The sequence below is a fragment of the Anomalospiza imberbis genome, chromosome 16, assembly GCF_031753505.1.
Source record: "Anomalospiza imberbis isolate Cuckoo-Finch-1a 21T00152 chromosome 16, ASM3175350v1, whole genome shotgun sequence".
NCBI lineage: Eukaryota > Metazoa > Chordata > Aves > Passeriformes > Viduidae > Anomalospiza > Anomalospiza imberbis.
In genome coordinates this window covers 1705428-1729431 of record NC_089696.1, presented here as the reverse complement: position 1 = coordinate 1729431, position 24004 = coordinate 1705428, and the positions used below count along the sequence as shown (strand labels likewise).

General features: G+C 48.3%; 2 protein-coding genes across 3 annotated transcripts in view; one reads left to right on the top strand and one right to left on the bottom strand.

Annotated features, from left to right (window-relative positions):
• Positions 1 to 24004, top strand: part of SEC14L5 (SEC14 like lipid binding 5) — a 39556-nt gene that overhangs the window by 5302 nt on the left and 10250 nt on the right. For both annotated transcript variants that reach the window (XM_068206461.1, XM_068206462.1), the window contains exons 3-8: positions 469 to 544; positions 14403 to 14552; positions 14660 to 14791; positions 16911 to 17039; positions 17661 to 17871; positions 19497 to 19609. In XM_068206461.1, coding sequence (XP_068062562.1) covers positions 482 to 544; positions 14403 to 14552; positions 14660 to 14791; positions 16911 to 17039; positions 17661 to 17871; positions 19497 to 19609 — 798 coding nt within the window. In that variant the 5' untranslated portion in view covers positions 469 to 481. The remainder of the gene's footprint in view (positions 1 to 468; positions 545 to 14402; positions 14553 to 14659; positions 14792 to 16910; positions 17040 to 17660; positions 17872 to 19496; positions 19610 to 24004) is intronic.
• The window catches only part of NAGPA (N-acetylglucosamine-1-phosphodiester alpha-N-acetylglucosaminidase), a 39881-nt gene continuing 20885 nt past the window's right edge, over positions 5009 to 24004 (bottom strand). The window contains exon 11 of the mRNA XM_068206465.1: positions 5009 to 5023. The gene's annotated coding sequence lies outside the window, so the exon portion shown is untranslated. The remainder of the gene's footprint in view (positions 5024 to 24004) is intronic.

Sequence of the window (24004 nt, the reverse complement as noted above, 5' to 3'; positions counted from 1 at the left end):
CAAAAGCATTTAAAACACAGAGGTATGGGAAGCTGTGGAAGCTTTCAATGAGAAAGATTTTGCCCTAATTTTTACAGATCTAATATAGGGAAGGGGGATAGGGGGAAGAATTGCTATGTAGGCTCTGTAAGGCTCCTAAGACAGGCTCCTTCTCCAGAGTACAATTCATTCTGGCTTTACATCTCTGTGCTGTGCTTTAATTGTTGTGAATTTTGTTGGAGGTCCAAGTTGAATTTATTGCAGTAGTGCTGGCAAGCAGCACAGGATGCTGGGCACAGCTCTGGACTGGGACTGCAGAGACTTGCTTCTGTCTCTGCCACTTACTAGGCAAGATATTCTACCTAATAAATCTCCTCTCTATTTGTAAGAAAGAGCTACAACTTCTAGTAAGGTCTGTAAAAATCACCTAGAATGTGTTCGCTGCTTGGCGTGGGGAATCTAAAATGTTCCAATTTCTCTCTATTACAGGTGTGTGGTAAAAATGGTGCAGAAATACCAGTCCCCAGTTCGAGTCTACAAATACCCTTTTGAGCTCGTCATGGCAGTGAGTAACACTCAGCACTTTCCCTGCTCCAGCTGCTGAGGGCCAGTGGGAGGTGGGGGACTGTGGGTTTATGTGGATGTATGTGACAGTCCTACTGCAGGAACAGAGCCTCAGCTCCCCTCCACCAATTTTCCAAGAAAAATAAGGATCAGTATCTCAGCATTAAGAATGGCAGCTTAGTTGTTAGAAGGGAAAAAAAAAAAAAAAAACCAAGAAAATCCAACCTTATGTATTTATTCTTTGACATGGAAGGGGGAAAAATCTGACATTGTTAGGCAGGGTCAGTTTGTGGCCAGACACCTTCTTTGCTATATCACCAAATGCCACTCAGTTCCAAATCTGTCCAGATGTGATCCCAGTCAGCACTGTAGTATGGATGTATCTACAACTGGATTCTGAATAATACTGAGCTTTTTGTTTTGGTTAAAGGCTGGAAATCTTTGGAAAAAGTCTTCTGTATTGTTCTTCCCCATCCACTCTGTGATTGAACTGTCAGGAGACCTCTCTCCAAATCTTGTGATTTCCACAAGGGGTTTGAGGGCTATCATTGAAGTTTGTTCACTGGGGATGCAGAAGGCTGATGTTGACTGCTTTAGGCAGAGTTTCTTTGCAATATTCTGGACTTTGTCACAATTAGGTGTGAGTCAAATACCCTTCTCAAAGGTTTGCTGCTGCGTTTCAAGGGCAGCATTTGGGTGTTGTTAGAGGCGCTCGCTTATGGAATCTTGCAAAGTTTTGTTTTGTAATCTGCTGGGCATTTCAGTCAGCTGAAGGGATCCCCAGGCTTGGTGTTTGCCACTTTTAGCCTGCTGCTTCCTCCATTGCCTGTTCCCATTTCCTTTAGTTTATGGGAACCCAGAAAGAAGAAGGAAAGCTGCAGCTGTTGGAGACAACTGATGTGATTCCCATGAATGGAAGGGAGAACCTCTATTGAGTTCCTCTTGACAATGTGGCCTCTTCAAGATTTCTGAGAAATGCCTTAAGATTTGTTTTATCCAAAACAGCCTCCAGCCTTTTATTTCAACAGTTAAAACTGGGGACATCAGTTTGTTCCTCATTGTGAATAGGGGACCCCAAAGGTAGCAGCAGCTGAGAGTGGTTGCTGTTCACTTTGCTCTCTGGTCATCCACATGAACACTGCTTTTGCTGACTGTTGAGCAGCTCCCTCCCAAATCCACCCCTTTTTTCCCCAGTCTTACCCAGATTTGCCATGTCTATTCACAGCTAAACCACAGAACATGCCACAGAATTGCCCTGACCAGTCTGGGGCAGTGAAGCTTTCCTGGCTGAGGTCTTTGCTCTCTCAGTGCATCCTGTGTGAGAATAAGACACCAGTACCTGTGATGAAGATCCTGGGAGCCTTTGCTCTATGCACACCTCTCCACATTCCTGTTGTCTCTATTAGCAGGATAAAGCTACCACCAGATGCTCCTCAGTCGATTGGCTGCCAATTGAGGAGGGCTGCCTTGAGACAAATCCTTTATAAGCTTGTTAGCACATGCCTAAAGGCCAGAGGCTGGTAGGCTTAATTTTGAAGTGGTTTAATTTTATTTGCTTTCAGTTTTTAACAGAGTTTAAAATTCCCTGAGAATTGAGGGCTGGGGTTGTAAATGTCATCCTTTAGTTGTTCAGCAAATCTTAGCAGAGCTGTTGGTCCTCTTTCTCATGAACAGGTTCCTTATCCAGGGTCACCCTGCAGACTGTGCTGTGGAGTAGAGAGCTGAATATAGACCCCTTAGTCCCCTCCCTCCCTGTGAAAACCCTGTGTTCCCAGCAGGATCTGCTGCTGTAAAGCAGCCTTTCAGTCTTGTGGTGGTCCATGCAGGCTGAGCTGGACGCAGAGCTGGCTGCCGCTGCTGCCGTGTTCAGACGGAGGCTCCCGTTCGTGTGGAGGCAGCACGGATCTCACGGATCTCGCAGAGCTGTCAGGTACCAGCTGTCAGTTGCTGGAAGTTGTGCAGGGAAGAGTGGGTGTACAGTGAAGCTGTTTTGCTCCTCAGCACGTGGCATTGCTGTTAATCTCCTTCACCACAAATCTGACAGCAGCTTCCTCAGCACTGAGATTCAGCTGCTTTCATCTTTTCCCCTCAAATGCTGTGTGGGAACCTTTGGAGTGCTGAGGTCTCAGGTTGTGGTAGGAAAGCAGAGGTCGCAGGGGTGACCCAAAGACACCCCCATGTTTTACAGATCTCTGGGCACCCTTCAGCCTGATACACTTGTGCTTAATTCCTCATTGGGGAGGGTCATCCCTCACAACACAGCCTGAACAGAACATAGGAAGTAAGTTGGGAAAAGTATTTTTCCCTCAGAACCTCCAGTGTTTGGACCCGAGAAAGCAGTGGGTGTGCTTTGCTCACATAGGAGATTTTGAGAAATAGGGCTGTCACAGACAAATTTGACAAGCAATTCCTTGTTTCTGGGCTGGCTCCACAGGTGGGCCCTTTGTGGAGCCCAGCCTCAGGAGCAAGAGTTCTCCTCCTTGGACTTGTGCAGAGGCCATGTGTGTGCCTGAGGCTGTGCTCCAGGGGTGAGCTGGGGCTTTTCCTGGTGATACCTTTGTTACCGTGTGGCAGGGTAATTGTTTCTGGATTTACACTCTGCTGTTTGCTGATGCTCCTGCAGCTTGGGTTGGAGTATTTGCAGGCAGGAGATTTGATGTGTATTCCAAGTCCTTGGAAGAACATTCCCCTTCTTGCTCTCTTTGCCAGTCCTGTGCATCTGAGGAAGTAAAAAGGAATCAGCTTAACAAGTCTTTTCTTGTCATTTGGGCGTTCTGGTTTTTTTCTTTTTTCTTGTCCTTCCTTCTAAAACAGATTTAAGCAAAGGGTGTTTTTTCCACACCTGTCCAAGGTCACTGTAGTCATTTCCACCTGCTTTGTTCCTAGCTTGGATTCACATTAATGGATCAAAAGTATTATTCTCTTCAAACACATATTCAGTGCCTGACACCTTTATACCTTATACTTGAAAAGAACCTAGACTTCTGTTAGGCTTTGTTATCGTGTCATGTTTTTTCTTTCTAGTTTATCTTTTTTGTCTGTGTCCTCTTTTAAATGGAGCTGTTCCTCCAATGGATTGTCCATGCCTCTCTGGGCCTCATCTTGTCTTCCCTTCAATTAGATCAGTAGATTTGACATTGCATGTCTTCTAATTTTATCTTACAGCCAAGAAAATTCCCAAGCATAAACTTATTTTTCACTTTCTTTCTGTTGTAGTTGGAAAGCTAAAAGGGATTTAAAAAAAATGTTGTAATGAATGAAAAATCCAGAAGGAGAGAGGTACCTCTGCCATACATGAGTGATGCAAATATTTGTGAGCCTTCTGTGATGTACTGGGGAGGAGAATTTGGCTTGGGTGAGCAAGTCCAACACACAGGAAAGGGCCAAGAGAGAGACATATTGCATATTTAATGTTATTTGCAGTGGATTATTAGGTTAGATGAGATAGCTGTGGCTGGAGGGTTTCAGCTTTGAACGTGGTAGGGAGTTGTGTTCCTGTTATTTTTAGTAATGCCTCAGCCCTTCACACTCAGAGTTGACATTGACCATTTTCACACACTTTAGGGGATTTATAGGATTAAGTCTCTAAAGCTACAGGTTGGGAATAACCCCCCAGAGACCTTACAGGGTCTTCTGTATGTGATGGATAATTTCAGTTGCTGCATTAGTGGTGCAGATGAGAAATCTCTGACAGCACTTGTCAATGATTTGCTCCTCTTGCCACAGTGCACTTCATGTTCAGCTCTCACTGCTAAGAGCAGTTTATGGTTTCTGCTGCAAGACAGGGATCTTTCTGCACTACTGTATAAAAATAAGTCATGATTTTGGGAAATAAGAACAAAGATCAGGCATTGGGATGTTTGCAGGAGCATCAGCTCCCATTGCCTGTGCAGTTGTATTTTGTGCTTGAAACAAACTGCCGTGGAGCCCCACATGTGCCTCATGTGAGTCAGTGCTGCTTTCTGCTTGACCTCATTTCTTGGTGCTGCCCACGGCATGTGCTGACACATATCTGTGCAGCTGGGAGCCCGAGCTCTTGGACACACATGGGGAGCCTTGGTGTGTGCCTGTGTGCTGGCTGAGTGCTGCTCATGAGGCCAGGGCAATTCTGCTCCTGCAGCCAGAATTTGGGTGGGGATGGCTCCTCTGGGGTGCCTGTTGGGTGTGGGGGTGTTTCTCATCTCCAGCATCACTCAGAGTCTCTGACAGACCTGTGGCAGCTCAGGAGTCCCCTGCCTTGCTCTGCAAGTGAAAGCTGCAACATCTGAGCTCCTGGCCTCACTTCCAAGCAGCTCCCAGACTCTTCTGGTTTTAGTGGTGATTCAGTGTTCTTTGACTCACAGAACAGTTTGGGTTGAAGGGACCTTAAAGCCCATCCCACCCCCTGCCATGGGCAGGGGCACCTTCCACTATCCCAGGGTGCTCCAAGCCCTGTTCAACCTGGCCTTGGGCACTTCCAGGGATCCAGGGACAGCCACAGCTGCTCTGGGCACTCTGTGCCAGGGCCTCCCCACCTCACAGGGAACAATTTCTCCCCAACATCCCATCTAACTCTGGCCTGTGACAAGGTGAAATCATTCCCCTTTGTCCTATCACTCTATGCCCTCATCCAAAGTCCATCTCCAGATTTGTTGGTCTCCAATGTTTTTTTACATTTAGTTGATCTGCAGTTTTTTATTTCACAGGTAAGACAAAGTAGGAAATTAACAGTAGATGGTTCTGTTTCAGCTCAGTATAGTTTGAGTGTCAGAGGTTCTAACAAGCTGAGTGACAAGTTTAATTCAGGCTACAAATGCTGCAAGTTTATTTAAAGTCAGAACTTACTTCTCATGGAGTAAGCAGCAGAAATATTCCTTCTCCATAATCTTTTCTCATCCTGTACACAGGGTCATACCCATGGAAAGCAAACATCCATGGTCCCAATGTGAGATGTCTTTCTCTTGTGCCTGACTCTCAGGAGCAGTCCAATGATTCTCACTGGATTTGGCAGTGGTCCTCACTGCTGTTCCTCAGCCTTCTCTGCACTGTTTGCTCACTGGCAAAGCTTTTGCTCCTTTCCAGCAGCTGAGGATCTGGCCCAGGGTTAGATGCAAGAGTCGCCATCTAGGACAACTAAAATCCAAATGCATCACTCATTCCACAACCCTCCTAACATTCTTTTGTGTCACGAGTGTTAGGAGGTTTGTAGATGCAGGCTAATTGAAAACAGCTCCTTGCTGTTGCATCTGTCAGGCTTAGCTGGAGGAGAAGAAACTCTGAATGCTGGAGGTCAGGTCCTGACAGCCAGAACTGCTTTCCATACACTTTTTCAAACTTATTTTCCTTTTCAACATCAACATGCATTGTGTTAAAGGTTTTAGATTTAAAGTAGCTTTATTTAATGACTTCTTCCTGTTGCCTTTAGCAGATTGAATGTATAAAGAGACTGCTTAAATCCTGGTGTGCTGAGTGTGCTCTGCTCCCTAATGCTGTGGTGTCTTAAAGGGTTTGATTTTTCACTGGCTGATGAAGTGATGCTCCTGCAACAGAACCTCTGAGCCTCCTTTTGCTACTTAACACCCAAACAGCTCGGGGTGTGCTGGGAACAGATAAGTGCTGTGAGAGCTGTACAATGCACAAACAGGCTGATGTCTAGCAGGGGTCACATCAGCTCTTTGGGTTTGTTCAGAGTGACCGTTCAATGTGTGTGTTCACAGCCCAGCCAGCCTCAAAGGCTGCTGCTGTCTTGCTTCCTAAGTACTGCAGATTGTTTGTCAGGTCACCTACAGTGCCATGGCACTGATGCACCACAGAGGACACTTTGGGGGGTTCCTGGATGCCAAGTTGTAGTTACAGGCTGGAATAGCCCCATCTAGGGCTCCAAGTTGTTGTCACTATTATGGTATTGTCACAGCCTGGTTTTAAATAAAGAAAAGTAGAATCTTAACTAAAATATTTGATGCTGGCTCATAGCTTCTGCTTTCAAGTGTGAGCTCTGGAGCCAGGAGAGGACTTGCTGCAGGGAACAGAGCAGTTCCTGGCAGCTGGAATCCTCAGGAGCAGCAGTGAAGGCACAGAGGGCTGTGTGGAGCAGCCAGGGCGGTTGGAGTGGAGCTCTCAGTGCAGTAGCTGCAGGAGTGCCAGGGGAGAGGATCCTGCTGCCCTCTCTGTGGGTGGCTGCAGGTGGCACAGGGAAGAGCTTTGCAGTGTGTCCAGTGCTTGGGAGCTCCTTTGCAGCTGCTGGGATGCAGGTAATGGCACAGCTTTTAGGTACTGCCTGAAATGGTATTGCTGGGTGGCAGGGCCCTGGAGATGGAGAGAGAATCAATGTGCAAGGGGGAAAAATGCTTCAAAACAGGTGTTCTTTGGTGGTCAGCCCATGCCACACGTGACATGAAATGTCTTGATAATAACCTAAGCACTTAAGAAGTTAAGAAATCCCTGCAAAGCAGGATCTGCTTTGTTTGTTATTGATTGTTATAGGTTATAGATATATGTTACAGATTTTTATTGATGTATGGGTTGTTGGGTATATAAAACTTGACAATTCCTCCTTGGGTGGGCATGGTCTGCCTGCAGCCGTGGACTGTGCCAGATATTTTAAAGAAGGCAGCTTCCCTTGTCCCTGCTTTTTGCCATGTTTGGAAGGTGAGTTTGCTGTGACTGCCAGAAGCTACTGGGTTAACATTTTATGCACTTAGAGATAATCTAGTGTTGACTCAAGACATGATGCTTCAGTGTGAGTTGAAGGCTTGAAACTCTGCTGTCAAGATACACTAAAAATATCCCCTCATCTTCCTGCTGAGCAGCATTTGGCACCAGGAGCCTGGGAGTGATGCTCTGTGTGCCAGCTGGGCTGGCTCTGCACTGGGGGCTCAGCCCCAGGCCCTGCCACCTCCTCCTTTGGCATGAAGCAGGTTGAGAGTGAGCAATAGCTGGGAAAGAGCTGACATTTCTCCTGGGACCGTGGTGTGGGATGTTTCCCCTCGAGTGAGCAGAAAGTGTTTGGTGAGTGCTGTTTGTCACAGCTGCTGGATGATGGAAGAGCTGCTTTCTGGGAGGCACTGATGGAAGAACTTTTGGCAACATCGGCACATCACCTTCAGTGTGTTTTGTGGGGATGATAGAGGTCTCTGAGAGCTTTGCTACTGCTCAGACTCCATTTGCTGGGCAGGATGGTGCTGGCACCATGTGTGGACTGGAGAGGGTTTACACTAATTCCAAGGATCTGTACAGGTTTACTCGCCTTCTCCAGCTGCAGCATGGAGGTTATTTCCTTGAAGGATGGGTTGTGTCTCAGGCTTAATCTGGCTGGTGCAGGGATGGCTGAGCTCTGAAAGGAGCTCCAGTTCAGAGGCTCAGCACAAGGAGACACCTCCAGCTCTGCTGTACCACCTTTATCTCATCTTCCAGTAGTGACCAAAAGACCCTTCTCTACTGAATGTGTAGGTGCAGAAGATGAATTATAAACTCTTCAGTAGGGACTAAAACAAGTGATAAAATTTAGAATAATCTCAACCAGTATGGGCTTGTTTTAATTGCTAAGCACAGTGACCTTCCCAAGTCTGACCCTGAATCATGGCCAGTTTGTATAAATTCTCACAGCAGCTTCTGGCAATGACAGTGTGTCCTTCCAAGTAGCCATTAGTTTGTGAGGTAGCCTCTTTGATTTTGGGGTGAATCACCAAGCTGTAAATGTGTGATGTGACACTTGACTGCTGTGTTTTGCTTTTTCAGGTGTTAGTCACACCAGATCTCTGCTTCCTTGCCTTCCCATTTTGGTTTCTCTCTCTCCACATTGGGCTGTGACAAGCAGTGGTTCCTGGATAAGGTGTCACTCCACAGTTTTTTGTAAAGGCCAAAGCCTTGTGCTGTTGGTGACCCCAGCTGCTCCACACAGAGTTCCTTCTCCCAGCAGAGGAGAGAGAAAGCTGCAGCAGGACAGCTTGAATGGGATATTGTTCCTTCTCAGACAGGAGGTCAGGCACGTTGGTGGCTTCCTGGGAGGGCTTTGTGCAGCTGCAGTGCAGGGCCTGGGTTTAGGAGGTTTGCTGTTGCCCTCAGTTGTGCCTGTATTGCACTAGATGCTGCTGCTCCCTGAATTGTTTCTTTCACCAAAATCTGAAGCAATGAGGCAAATTATTGGCTGTAGTCCAGGCAGAGATAACACTGGGTCAATGTTTGTAGCCTGGGTGCTGTTGTCCCATGCACTTCTCGTTGGCAAATCTTTTTCCTCTGGCCAACAGAAGTGTTTTTTTTTTTTCCCTTGGGCCCCAAACACTTTTGTTGTGCATACTCTGCACCTCCTTGAAATGAAATTCTCTTTTCCCTGAATCAGTGCCTTTCTGTACCCTAAATATGCATTTTGTCCCTCCCACATTGTTCCTTGTATATTTTATCTTACTTTGTGGCTAGTGGGAAGCTGGTATCTGATCTGTTCAAAGCACATGGATTATTGTGTCTGGTGTGTGCAGACTCTGTGGTTCCCTTCAGCACTGAGACCAAGCAGTGGGAGGAACTGCAGGATGAAATTCCTTTTTCCTAGAAGGCCTGAATCTGCAGAGGAATATTTATGTATCATTAGAGCCGCTCAAAAGCTGCTCCAAATGCATCCACTTCCTACTTAAAAGTGATGAAGTGTCTTCATCGTGCTTCTCATCATCTCTTTTCAAAGGGATGATGATCTGGGCATCTTCAGCTCAAAACCTGGTATTGTACCTCCTCCTCACTTCCCTTCTTCTGAACACAGGGGTTCCTTTTCCCTGGCAACCTGCACATGGCTGTAACATGACCTTGAGGAATCTCCTTAATTAATACAGATTTAAACGTTATCTGATAATGAAAATTTGAAGTGTTTTAGCACAAGGATGGAGTCTTCTCCTTGTCGCATATTCGTGTAATATTGACTATAAATTCTGTCTACATCAGGTGCATCACAATTAAGTTTCTTTGTGCTCCACACAAGGCAGTTTCCCCCTCCCCCCCAGCTTTTGTACTTCTGGAGATCCCATCTCACAGAAGCTGCCTATGGAAGAAACCACTCGGGACCCAGCAGGCTGGAGGGAGCTGCCTCGAGGTGTGCAGGGGCTTTGGCTGCTGAGGTGTTTTGTTTCCTGCAGTAATTCAGTGGTTACACGTCCCTGTTGTTGTGCCTTCCTGAGGTCTCTGTGGTGTAAATTGATTTCAAGGTCGCTCCTAGAAAACCCTGCCAAGGAGAAACAGGAGTAGCTGTTAGAAAGATCCTGCCTGCTGGCCATGTCCTATGGCTCCTGCAGGAACAGCAGTGACACAGCTCCTAAAGTGGAGGGCAGGAGCACTCTGGCACTGTCAGGATCTCTGACACCCTGGAGCTGGGAATGTGCAGGGCTTGCAGAGGGCCCTGCTCTGCAGGGGAAGGGGCTGAGCAGGTGGAGTAGGGGGAGTGGAAAGGCAGGTAATTTCCTCTTTTTTCTGTGGCTGTGAGGCTTTAGAATGTCACTTTTGGGGTTTGACGTTGTGGTTTTGTATAATTTGTTCTTGTTTGGCATCTATCTGGCTGACCTTTGGAGTACTGTCTTCTCACAGATGTGGGGTTTGTACTGGTTACTGAGAATTTGTACAGTTCAGAACACTTCCAAGCATGGCTTCTTGCATTGTTCTCAAGCTCTCTTCTCACGAGCTGATTTTCACTTTTCAGCATTGGTCCATAATCCATTTGGGATGGATATTTACCGGAGCAGGTAAAACCACTTGGATGTATTTCCCAGGAGATCCACAGGGCAAAAGCTTGGTCAGAGCACTCTGCTGGTTTCACAGTCAGCCATATCACTGTTAATGACTGCTCCTTGTAATTCATCATTTGTCAGCTTCAGTGGCATTAAGGGGTCTTTGTTGGGATGCAGAGGTCACTGTAACCAGCTGGAAATATCCTTATCCTAGTTTGGGCTCTCTTCAGTGTGAAAGGAAAATCTGACACTATTGAACCTTTGAGATCTTTGACTTTCCTGCATGTTTTAACTTTTCAGCTGGAAATTGTTTCACTTGTTGGTTTTTTTTTTAAATTTAATTTCTTCTTTGTTAATTTTTTTCATTCCAATGAACTGTATCTAAATGCTTTTTTTTTTTTTTTACATTTAGATGCACCCACAAATAATTGGTTATAGTTCTAAGCAAAGGATCTTGATGAGTTCAAACAGATTCTGGGTTCCTCTGTCTTCACTCAGCCCTCTTGTGAAATATAAAGTGTAATTTCAGTTTCAGGACTGCAGATATTTAAATGACTCTTTGAACTGTTGGTCACAGTCTACTACAATAAAAGCACTGATTTTTGCAACAGTTCTTTGGCCAGAAATCTGGGGGAAAACAACTTTTATTTAGGGGAGGACACTGGTGGGCCTGAGCCAGCACCCCTTGTGGAATGGTTGGTTTGGGTATGAGGTGTTAATCCCAGTGGGGTTTAGAGGAAGGGGGGGAGTGGCTTCATGGCACCATTAATTTTATTATACATTTGATATATACCTGATTCTGTTGGAAACTTCAGTCATCCCAGTGTCAGTCTGAAATGCAGACCCACAGTAGAGCTTTAACACACAGTGCTAGCACAACACTGCTGTTGTTCCTTCTGGGAAAGGAGAGGCACAGAAGGGAGATCAAATCCTAGTTCCTGTATCCTGCTCAGTGCAGAGTTCCTGCAGGAAGGAGCTGAAAGAGCAAGTACAGGCAGCCAAAGCATTAAAACAATTAATACTAAATACTCTGTGCCTTTCATTTCTCTGGGATGTTCTGTTGTCCACCTTGGACTCTGCAGAATCCCAGAGGAGGAGGCATAACAGCCTTGTGATGGCTTGAAAAAAATCAAGTATTTCTCTGTCTTTATAACCTCCCTCAGTTTCCCTGTTGCAGCAATGGGCTGTTGCATAGAGAGGATGATTTTGGTTAAGAGGATTTTGCTGGGTGCAGAAATGGGCTGCTCTCCTGCTCAGCTCAGTCTGCAGGGATGGAAATTCTGGGTGCTCTGGGAACAGCTTTGCTGTGTCTGCAGCGTGGGGCTTCAGCTGTCCTTCATGTGATCTCAGGCATCTTCCCTGCTGTATTTTTAGAGCTGTTGTGCAAAGAAGATTAGCAAAGGACTTAATATTGATGTGGATATGGATTCTTTGTCAAATATGGCAGTGTTCCCCCTATTTAGGCAATGTGTTTGGGCTCGTGTCACAGTTATATCACCAGGCTGTGCACTGCCATGTGCCTCTGCTCTGGCCTCTCTTCCTGCTCCAGATGTTGTTTAGCTGACTGAAAAAGGGCTGCTCTCTTAGTCCTGGTCTTAGTTTTGCTGGATCTAATGACAGTTTATTAGGGAGCCTGTTTCCAGCTGGATCAAGTCCATACTTAGTGGAGAAAGAAGCAGCTGGGTGTTGAGATGCAGTGGTTTACCTTCGGATGGGAGCCACAGGCACCTGGATTCAGTGGTGGTTTCAGACTGGCTCTTGTGGTCTCTCCGTGGTGAGGGGGCACTTACAGGTGAAGCTGTTCAAGTGATGCTTTTGGAGGGTCCTGGTCCCACTAGAACAGCTCTTGTTTGTCTGGAAACTCCCTCAAATGTTCCTGGCACGGCTGCACCCCTGAAAGAGCAGAATCACAGAATAATTTGGGTGGGAAGAGACCCTAAAAGCCCATCCAGTTCCACCCCCTTGCCATGGGCAGGAACACATTTTGCAGTCCCAGGCCGCTCCAAGCCCTGTCCAGCCTGACCTTGGACACTGCCAGGGATCCAGGGGCTGCCACAGCTTCTCTGGGCACCCTGTGCCAGGCCCTCAACACCCTCACAGGGAAGAATTTCTTTCTAACATCTGATTTAAGTGTGTCCTCTTTTAGTTTAAGACCCTTTCCCATTGTCCTATCCAGCTGTCCACCCTTGCTGTGGAGTTAATTGGGGCAGCCTTCTCTCAGGGAAGAGCTTTCAGTGACCCTTCTTCAAGTGTGTTAAGGGCATGTGTATGGAGTGTCGTGGGACAAACTGCTCAGAACCAGTTGCTAAATATTCTGGTATCCCAGTGGCCTCTGGAGGTGTTCTCAGCATGCACTGCCCAACCACTGAGGACTCCAGTACCTTAGAATGGGTGGCCTGAAGAGATACATTTTGTATGTGCTGGAGCAGAAGAGACCAGCAAGGTGAAGGCTTTGGCCTCAGGATAGCCCTGGGTGGTGGTTTGGAGTCTGGAGGGTTGGGAGAGGGCAGGTGGAAGCACAAATAGGAAGTGTTGACTCTGCCTGAGCAGCTGAATGGGCTGGCAAGCGCAGAGAGGAGAGCAGTGACTGAGGTGTGCAGCCCTCCTACCTGGTGGCCCTGGAGCAAAGGGCACCAGGAGAGGATGGCTGGGAGTATCCTGTGGCAAAGCCTGACACAGATCCATGAGCTCCCATCCTAACAAATTAAGCTGCTTGAAGCAGTGAGTGAGCTTCTCTTGGCTGGAGCCAGCTGGATCTGTGTTGGAAACAGTCACTTACCATGGGAATTTTGGATTTATCTAAACTGGTTTTGTTATTCCTGTGATGAGGAGTGAAAAGCACAGGTAGAAGAACGTGGGAAAGGTTCTCTGAGAAGTGTGGCAAAGCAAGCAGGATATTGCTGAGGGACTGGGAGAGCAGGGTTTCAAACCTGCGTGCTCTGTTCTGGCCAGGACTCCAGCTGGCAGCTGCCTTCACTTCCCTCCTGATACTGGAGCAACACGATAATCTGAAATAGCTCCTTTCCCGTCCAGAGGTCCGGGAGCAGGAGATATGGAATGTGTCCTTAAGTGCCTGGGCTATTTTGGGAGCAGGGACATGAATCTGTGCAGGGGCATCCAGGCTTTGCATGGCTGTGCTAACGGGGAGCTGACAGCCCAGCCCAGCTCCAGCATCAGTGCATCAATGTTTGCTTTTGGGGCAGAGAACTCATGAACATTTTTATTTTTCTGTGCTGTATAAAATGGTGGTGTCTTCTGGAAGATGGGAAGATGACAGCAGTTCCTAGATGAATTGCCTTGGCAGAAACATCTTACGATGGAAATGTGGAGCTCTGGGAGTCCAGTGGAAGGAGAGCACAGGTTCTCTTCCTGGAACAGCTGCACTGGAATTCTGGGCAGCTTGCGCAGCTACCACATATTTGCAACAGCAACACAACATGCAAGAGGTTTTTCAGAAATCCAAGGAAAACATTCCATCCTGCAAACATCTTAGAATATAGTAAAAGATGAAGTTAGGGAAGGAGCAGCAGGAGTAGGTACTGTTCATGCAAGTTAGCTTCACTGCAAGTACCAGGGAAGACTGGATTTCTGCTTGAGCTGCTAAAGAAGCTTTGGAGAAAGGGCTCTTCAGAGGGATGTGCTAATAGAACAGGGAAGATTTCAGAGCCAGGACAGAGTTGTTCTAGAATTGGATAAATTGAGGCAAAGTGAGTAGCCAATAATCGGTGGTCTTACTCTCGATAGTTCAGGGCAACGAGAACTGTTTGGCACATCACATTTTAAGGCTTCATACAGATAGTATTGACCCAGAGATTATAATATTCAAGTCTTTAGCCAGCAGAAATCAGCAGAGCTCTGTTTGCTTTTGCTAGTTAGGAGCTTCCTGATGTTGAAGTGATGATTCCCTTCCTAGTATTCTTCAACAACAGAATTCTGTTTCTACTTCATGTGTCAAGGAAAAGTTATGTTAGGACGTGCTTGGCTGGTGACTGACATGGTGCTGTCCCTGCTTGTACCTACTCTGCTTTAACTTCATCTCTGAGAAAACTGGGGCCAACTCCAGGGTTCAGGGGCCTCAGGTTTTGTTGGATTTTCACTGTAAGGGAATGAATTAATTCAGAAAGAGTTAAAATTGATTTACCCGGAAGCTGAAGTTTACTTTCTTTTCACTTCTAGGCCTATGAGAAACGCTTTCCTACATGCCCAGAGATCCCAGTCTTCCTGGGGAGTGAAATCCTGCACGAATCCCGGAGTGAGGACGGAGCCATCCATGTCATTGAGCGAAGCTGCAAGCTGAATGTGGATGCTCCCAGGCTGCTGAAGAAGGCAGGTGGAACCTTGGGAGCAGAGAGGCTGCATTCTGTTGGCTGGCTGAGACAGGCAAAGGCTCCTAAAGTTACTCTTGTCTCTCTGTGTTTCCCCCTCCTCTTCAGATTGCAGGGGTAGAATATGTCTTCTTCATCCAGAAGAACACAGTGAACTGGAGAGAGAGAACGCTCCGCATCGAAGCCCACAACGAGACCTTTGCCAACCGGGTGGTGGTCAGGGAGACCTGCAGCTACTCAGTGAGAGCCGTCCTGGGGCTGTCTCTGCTGGGAGGGGGGAGCTGTACACTCACACACAGGGGGAAGGTGCCTGAATGGGTTTGAGCACCCCTGCAGTGCTGGGCTGGGATTAGAGACTCTGGGGCTGGAAAGGCTGTTGGATCCTGGGTGTGGGATGGTTCAGTTGCTTTGGATGAAGGGCCTGGAGAGACAAGACCAGGAGGGATGGCTTCCCACAGACAGACTGGACATTGGGAAGGAATTCTTCCTTGTGAGGGTGGGCAGGCCCTGGCACAGGGTGCCCAGAGAAGCTGTGGCTGCCCCTGGATTCCTGGAAATGTCCAAAGTTAGGTTGGACAGGGCTTGGAGCAACCTGGGATAGTGGAAGGTGTCCCTGCCCATGGCAGGGGGTGGAACAAGATGGGCTTTAAGGTCTCAATGATTTTAAAGGTCTCTTCCAACCTAGTGATTCTGTGTGTCCATCCAAACCATTCTGTGATTTCATAAGGCTTGAGAAACTTCTTCAGGTTGATTGTGATTCCCTGCTTGGAGTGAAAGTGGAAAACAGAACTGCTGGTATTCCCTCTGTTTCTTTTTTATTGAAATTCAGGCTAACAAAAATATCTGGATCTTGGGCATGTCTATAAATCTGGAAATATAGAATTAAACCCTTACTATTCATTATTATAAGGGCCTGAGTGAAGTCTGCCCATTTATTTTGCCCACAAATAAGTGAAAGTTTTAGCACCTTGTTTGTCATTATTTTCGTGCTCTAAAGATTTGGAGAAAGGACTTGAGCCTTATTTGTGTTCTGGGCTGTCTCCCTCTGTGGCTGTTTCTGTGCTGTGTCACTGTAATGGTGCTCTGAGGGCCCAGTCACCATGAAATAGCTCAGCTGTTTCTGGAAGCAATCAGATCCTGCTTGTTCTTCCTTACACAAATGTCCAGCTCCTGTTACTTACCTGCCCTTTTGGCAGCTGGACAGCAGCTCAGTTTCTTGGGAGTAAGGAGGCTGTGAGGAGCTTCAGGCAAGAGGAGGAGTGGAAAAGCTGTGAACATTTTGGTGTTCCTGGGTCAGAGGTTCCTTGGTGGCTGCATGACGCTTCCTAAAAACTGCTAAAAACATCCTAAAAAATGCTGTAAATTAAACTTCCATCATCATCAAAGGCACTGATAGGTCTGAAATGCTCCCAGGTCAACTCTGAGATTGTTACACTTGCTGATTTTGGCTGTGTCCTTAGGAAGGAAACGTCAGCATCTGGGCTTTGAGGGGAACAGGGTGGGAGCTGCTGGCTGCATCCTCAAGATGGTTCCCTGCTCTATTTTTACCAGTTCCCTTTTCCCTGCCAGAGTGCACCGGAAGCAGGTTTATTCTCATCTTTCCTTTTCTGCAGTGTTCTCTGAGGCAACTTGGAGAAATATGATCCTGCTCCTGCAGTTACTTAATATCTCTCCAGGAAATTTATCTTTTATGGTATCCTTGTGTGGGGGCTGGAGTTGTTTTTATTTTGTGTCAATTTGTGAACAGCAGCACCTGCAGAGAGAAGGCAGAGCCTTCTCAGGAAAGGGTTAAGTTTAAAGGAGGGAAGGAGTCTACCATATATAGAGCAGGAGAGGGGAAATAAGGGAAAGGTGTGTGTTGAGCTGAAGAGTGGGGAAACTCCCTGCTCTGCCATGTCCCCAGTCCCCAGTGTTTTGGGGAGGAGGCTAAGTCTCCCATCCAAAAGTAAAAAAGAACCTGGTTTGCATTTTTCTTCTTTTCAGGTGTAGAAGTTTTAATTGCATGTTCCACAAGGCCATCCCTGTCTTTCCATAAGGAGACCTTGACATGATGGGCTTGAAGTGGGCAGTTGCACTGCTATTTTTGTGCAGCTTTTACTACTACAGATCAGGTCTGCTGGGGCAGGGATGGGTTTACATCTGGATTTCCTTGTGCATGTGAAGAATGTTGGGTTAGCAAAAGTCTGGATGTCCAGTTCACAAAGGGTTCCCACAACAGGAATGAAGCTGGCTGGTCACTCCAGGTCTGGCAGTGCCTCCTCTGCCCCCTCTCTGTAGCTGTGGAGGCTGAACAGCCAGTGTGGTGCCAGGGCCATGAGCCATCTGCCACCATCCCTCCTGTGTGTTCCCCTGGCTGCAGGTTCACCCTGAGAACGAGGAGTGGACCTGCTTTGAGCAGTCAGCCTCTCTCGACATCAAATCCTTCTTTGGCTTTGAAAGCACCGTGGAAAAAATTGCCATGAAGCAGTACACCTCCAACATCAAACGGGTAAGGTGGGCTTCCCTGGCTGCCTGAACACCCCAGGCCCTCTATTTGCCTTTCTGTAAACAGACCCAGTGTAGTTTTGTGCCCTTGCTTATGGCTCTGAAATCCCTCAGTTGGGCAAAGGAAGGCAAAGCCAGTGTGCAAAGAGCACGGAACAGAACAGAGCTGGCTGGAATGTGGCTGTGCAGGGATGGAGCAGGCTGTGCCAGAGGAGCACGGCACTGGGTGCTGTGAGTGCAGGGCTGCTGGACACTGAAGACACTCTTCTTGTGCAGGAAGGGAAAGTTCTGGGTGCAAATCACCCCCTGTGTCTCCAAAGCTTGGGTTTGGGTCAGTGGCTCTGGGCTGAAGAGGAACAGGGCAGCTAATTGGGTTTGGGAGCAGGAGGACGGGGTAAAAGTGTTAGAAAGGCAGCTGCATCCATAACTGGGATTTGCCTGGCCATTAGTGTAATTCATCATTCACAGGGGGCTTTGGTACTGGAGGTTTTTTGACAGGATCATGGGGATGGAAGGAGATTTCCCCTCTGTTTATCCTTAGCAGCACTCATCATCTGTCCTGAGGAAACTCCAGTGCCTTGCTGGCTCTGGAGGAGGCTTTCTCCTAATGAGCTTTCCCCTTCAGGGCAAGGAGGTGATTGAGCACTACCTGAAGGAGCTGATCTCCCAAGGGATCACGTTCATCCCCCGCTGGAGCCCTCCCGCGGCGGAGGAAGAGCGAGCCCCGGCGGTGGGGCGGGCCCCCGGTGCCATCCTGCTGGATTCTGGGGCTGCTGGCACCAGCAGGGAGCCGGCTGCCAGCCCCTGCCCGCCCCCAGAGCCTGCCAGCCCTGACGGTAGGCACTGCAGCACTCGGTCAGTAGCACTGACCGAGGAGCTTATTTTAATTTCTCTTGGCATCAGGTTTTTCATCTGGAGTGGGGGGGAGGAGGAGGAGGGAAAGCTATTTTCTTTTTTCAAAAAAAATAAACAGAGGAACTTTTTTTTTTCCCCTAAAACAAAAAAGCTGTGCAGGCAGTATGTTTTGGAGGTTTGATCAGCCCTTTAAGGTCTTCAGTATGCTGGAATTAAATATTTTATCTGTTCCAAAATTAATATTCTTGGGGACAGGTTTGGATGGTTTTTGGCCCTGTATGAGACCAAAACAAACTTGAGGAATGTCTCCTAATGCATTTTTCCCACAAAATGCCTGAAACAAACTTTATCTTTCTGTGTGTTGGTCTGATGATATTTTCTAGACTAAATAAAATACTTATCTGGCAAAAAGAAATAGGAGGGACCTTTGAATCCAAAGCTGTTGTAATAGAAACAGTTGTTGTCATTCCTGAGAAGGAAAGGCAGCACTTGTTTTGCTGAATGTAACTAGGCAAAAAGCCTGGAATTTGGAAATACCAGTAGTTCTGCTCTCACCTGACATTCTCTGGAGCTTTTCTGGAAAAAGACGGGAATCCACTGAGAAGCTGATTAGGAGAAATGTTTGAGATTAATGTTGACCTCATAGTGGCAGGTCCCAGCTAGCAGAAGAGCAAGAAAAGCCCTTATTTTTCTGCCCATATTCCTGTTCAGGACAGGATTAGCTTCCCTGGGCCTGCTCCCCACCTTGGTAGCTCTGGGGGTTCTATGGGATGTCTCACTTCCAAATGCAATTTCTCTGTTCTCCTGCTTATCCTGTGGATGTCCAGGCCTCCTTGTGTAGGTGGTGGCATCTACTGAGAGCCTTGTGCCTGACAAAGAGCACAAGGCTCTGTCCCCAGCCCTGCTCCCTGTGTCTTCCATCCCAGCTGCTGCCGGGGCTGCTCCCCCCAGCTGCCCTGTTCTGCTGGCTAGCAGCTGCCAGCCCGGGTGACACATCCCTCTGTCCCTTGGTGCTGGCACATCCCTCTGTCCCTCGGTGCTGGCAGTCACCAACCCCTTGTCCTTTGTCTCTGAGCTGGAGGAGCATTGAGCTGCTTGGTGTGCACAGGAGTTTTTCTCCTGCCAAAATCCTCCCTGGCTGTCAGAAATGTGCTGTTGTTCTCCCTTAGTCTCTGGTGTCCCTGGGTAGAATTATGGCTTGGTTTTCCAGCAAGCCACTTTTCACTGCAGTTGTGCAGGAGATTTAGGGCACATGGAGATGGAAGTGCCCGAGTCTTGGAGTGGTTGGTGAGCTGAGTGCCAGAGCTCATGATAGATCTTTTAAAGCTCTTCCTGGAGCAATTCAGGGCTGAATGGAATATTGGTGTTCCTAGAGACAGGGGGAGTGATCCAGCTGTGATGCAGCATGTGCTGCCTGTGGCCTCATGCCCCAATCTCCAGGAGAGTGTCCCCCCATCCCTGTCTCCCTTCCTTTCCTCCCCCAGGCTGCTGGGATGAGGCTTCTGAGCAAATCCCATGTAAATCATAGGGAACCCAATGTGTAGAAACACCTGCTCCCCTCCCTGCTGGCTGTGCCAGTCTGCTCTGAGTTGTTTCCTCCCTGCAGCTGACAAACTGGACGCTGATTACATCGAGCGCTACCTGGGCCGGCTCACCCCGATGCAGGAGAGCTGCCTGATCCGCCTGCGCCAGTGGCTCCAGGAGACTCACAAGGGAAAGGTGGGTAGGGCAGGCACTGAGGGGCATCTGGGGGAATCCCCAGCTGGGATGGGGAGCTCTGGGTGCACAAACACACTGGGCATTGAGAAGCTGGAGTGTGATGCCACAGGAAGGGACCTGGGGGTCCTGGTTGATGTTGAGCTGAGCCTGAGTCAGCCCTGGCAGCCCAAAGGGTCACCGTGCCCTGCGGGCACTGTCCTGCTCTGCTCTGTGCTGGAGTGACCTCACCTCTAATGCTGGACACCAGGATTATCAGGATATCAGATGTTATCAGGTATCAGGATATCGGAAGGATCTAAAGCTGTCAGAAAGTGTTCCAAGGAGGAACATGAGGATGGGGAAGGGTCTCAAGGGGAAGCCATAGGAGGAGCAGCTGAGGGCACTTGGTCTGTTCAGCTGGAGGAGATGGAGCACAGAGCTCACCAGGGGCTGCAGCTCCAGTCTCTGCTCTGTGACAGGGACAGGAAACAGCTGGAGCTGTGCCAGGGGAGGGTTAGGTTGGAGATCAGGAAAGGCTCTTCCCCCAGAGGGTGCTGGGCACTGCCCAGGCTCCCCAGGGAATGGGCACAGCCCCGAGGCTGCCAGAGCTCCAGGAGGGTTTGGACAATGCTCAGGCACAGGGTGGGATTGTTGGGGTGTCTGTGCAGGGTCAGGGGTTGGACTGGATGATTCTTGAGTTCCTTCCTGCTCAAGGAAATTCCATGGTTCTCTGATTTTTCCCTGAGAAGCTGCACGGGCACTGAGGGACAGGTGTGCCTCTGCTCTGCTGGAATGTCCAGAAGCTACCTGGGCTCCTTTTGGTTAAAGGAAAGTCTCTGTCACACCAGCAGGGTAACTGATATGTGGCTGGGAAAAGAAAGGGCCTAGAGCAGCTTGAATGCCTCAAAAGGGGTTTAACTCCAGATTTCCTCATGGAGGAGGATTAGGAGGGAAGGAAAGAAGGACCGAGCATAGCACCAGAGAGAGTAGTTGGGTGGGCTGAGCAGATAAAGGGTGCTTAGGAAGAGGAGCGAGTGATCTTGCTTGGAAGCAGAGAAGAGCTGGATGAAGTTTCAACAGTAAAAGCTTCCTGGCTTGGAAGGAATCAGCTCAGTCAGGATGGGTTAGGTGAGATGCTCTGCATTACTGGCTCTGGGAAGATTTTCATTCTTTTTTCTTTACCTGGCCTTTCCAAACGACACTGCTGCTTACAAGGAGCTTTGCCAGTCCTGCAGGCTGTGCTGTATGTCTCAGAGCTGAGCATGTCTCATCTGTGTACAGGGAGTCTGAACATGATTTAGAATGCTGTTTTTTTTCTTGGAAAAGTGAATGTGAATCACCTCTGTAGAAATGAAATGTAACAAAGATTTAGTGCTATTGTTCTGCTGCTGTTGAGCTCCTGAAGTTCCCTTATGTGCGAGCAGGCACGTGAGTTTTGTTGGTACCCGGGAATGTGGATGGAGAAACGTCTCCCAGCAAACCTCAGTCTGAAGAGAACAGGAGGTGTTGGGGCAGAGTGAGAGGCTCCCAGCAGCTGATAAGCTCCAGACACCAACAGTGCTATTGAATTGTAGGAGCTGATAAATTCCCACCCCAAACATCTGCCAGAGCTGGCCAAGGCCACTGGTGTGCAGTGGCATCAACAGCAGGTTGGATAACTTGGACCAGAAGGGTGGGGGCTGCTGGGGGCAGGTAGAGACTGCAGGGATATATGTATGATGTATAATGTATTGCACATATACACACACCTGATGTAGCAAAGGGCCCCTTGAAAAGCTGTGACACCTCCCTGGCAGCTGCTTTTGTGTCACGGTGATGCTCTGCCCCTGAGGAAGGAGCTGGGGCTGGGCTCCCAGCCAGCCAGGGGTGATGAGTGAGCTGTGTGAGCAGGAACAGCTTCACCAAGAAAAGGGGCTCTGCTGAAAACTGCTTTTGATCTGTGCCTGTGATCCAGCCTCCAGTCAGATGAGAGGCACTGGACAGGTAGGGATCAGTCCCCAGGTGTGACTGTGCTCTGAGAGAGGACAGGAAGCTTTTCATGGAGATCTGAACAGTGAAGTGGTGTGGGCTCCACTGGGGTAGGAGATATCTCACCTAGTGGCTCCTGGATGGGAGGACATCCCAAAGAGAGGGAGGCTTTTTCCCTGGTGTGACCTGCAAGGATCCTCTTTCCAGCTGGAACAGGCACCACCTGAACATTTGTTTAGGTTGAAAAGTATCAACCCACAGGTTGGTTTTCCCCCTCCATGTCAGAGGCTGGGGAATCAAGCTAGAGAAGGAAAAAGTGAGAGCACATAAGCAAAATATGGAACAGCTGCCCGTTGGGTGCTTGGAGCTGGGCAGGGAGTGGCAGTTCTTGTCCCCTGTGCTCTGCTGGGAGCAGCGGAATCCTGGGCTCAGGGGACAGTGGAGCTGCCTCAGGCCTTTGGGTGGCCTTGCTGGGCCCTGTCCCCAGGAGGATACAGGAAGGGAGGTGCTGGCTACTGAAACTTCAAATTGAACCCCCTGACTGCTCAGCTGCCTCTCCTGATTCCCTGACAGAGCAGACCAAAATCAGGAGCTTATCCTGCAAGGCTGGGATTGTCCCTGGAGAGGCTCTTACCTTCCTGTGACAATCTGTTCTTTTAATTCAGAGCAGAGATGGCCTTATTCCTCTGTCAGAAATTATCAAAAAATAGATCTCCCGTTTCTTGGAAAATGGCCCTTCTTATTTTTGTCCTCTGTCCTATTTCATTATCCCTTCCCTATTCCTTCCAAAGCAGATGTTACCTTTACAATCAGATACGTTGTTGCTTAAAAAATCTGAAGAGTTGAAGGAACAAACTGTAAATGGTATTAAATTTGCAGCAACTTAAAGCTCTGTTCAAGGCTTTGCACCATGCAGGAGAGTGCAGCAGTTTTACCAGGGAATACAAAAGCAGGCTGAAATTAAACCTTCATTTTCTTGCATGTGGGAGTTACTGTTTTGGTTGGACAAGGATAAAAGACTATTTCTGCTATGAAATAAGTCTTCTTGGAGCTTCCTGCCTTTGGTCCAAATAGAAGTGCTGGATTTGACTCTTGCCTGGAGCTGTACACAGGGGAGGTTTGAAACAGGAAAAGTATCAAACGTTCCACTGCCATCCCCGCTCCTGCACAGATCCAGGAGCTGTGGTGGGTGTCTGGGCTGGGTCTGATGAGTGACAGCTGCCTCTGAGCTGCAGGAACACAAACCTGAATTATCTGATGAACACTCTGCTGGCTTTAAACTTGCTGTCATACTGAATGCCTCTAAATACTCCTGAGATCATCTTTGGGAAGGTTGCCCTCTCCTTTGCAGGACACACAGATGCAGTGTTAGAACCAGTGTTAATCTCCTCCCTGCTCCTAAGGTGCTTTAGGATTGGTTTAGGCTGCCTGAACTCTGCCCCTTCTTTAGGTGAGTCAGTTGTTACCATCTCTTGCTTGTGAATCCAAGATTGCTCTCTCCTGACTCAGCTGCCAGCCTTGCTTTCTACCCAACTTTCTGTTTCCCTGAGCATGGCAGCAGTGGACAAAGGAGCTTTGACTCCTGAACATGGGGGTTTGTGTCCCAGCAGGGCTGGGAGTGCTTGGGTTGTGCTAGCACAATGTGGATACTCTGGAAGAGTCTATCCCTGCTCCACAGAGCTGGAATTTTTATGGAAACTTGTAGAGAATGAGGCCAAGCAGTTTTGGAGAAGTTGCAGTGAGGGACTGGGAATCCAGCAGCACATGCAGCTTTAATCCAGCTGGATTTGCAGCTGACAGGCTCTTGGTCACATTTGGCACTTCTGTGGAATCCATCAGGTTTGTTGTTAATTCCTGCTGCTTGGCACTCCTGCCAAGCTTTCTTTGATTCTCCAGCTAAAGAGAACATGGCAGATCTGGAAGGAGGTTGGAATAAGCCATTCTGCAGACTTGCTTTGGAAAGCTTTTGTGCCTGTGATGTTAGGATTAGTGCTAGTGCTGAGGTGGGTGATTGGGAGAGGGTGTGTTGTAGATAAGGTTGATTTGTATCAAGAGTTATTGTTCTGTAATGGGGCAGGGAAGTCTTTGGAAGCACTCAACAGCTTTCCTGTTCAAACACCAGCAGCAGGGCCTGCACAGGAGCTGGATTTGGTACTGGTGGCATCATTCAGACCGCACAGTTGTGATTCCCCTCCAGTGCCTAGTGTGGTCAGTGTGTTACCTGTTGCCATCCTGGGCTGATTTGCCCTGGGCAGGTGAACTTGCAGCTTCCTGACTTTCATACAGTATTTTGGAGGTCCTTGTGGATAACCAGCCAAGGGAAGCATTAGCCAGCCCGAGGTTTGCTGGGGCTCCTGGGAATTGCACTGGGGAAGGGCTTCCTACAGTCAGTGAGCTGGTCCCCATTTTTGTGCTCCTGGCACCCTCTGCTGCTTCCAGCCGGGTTAG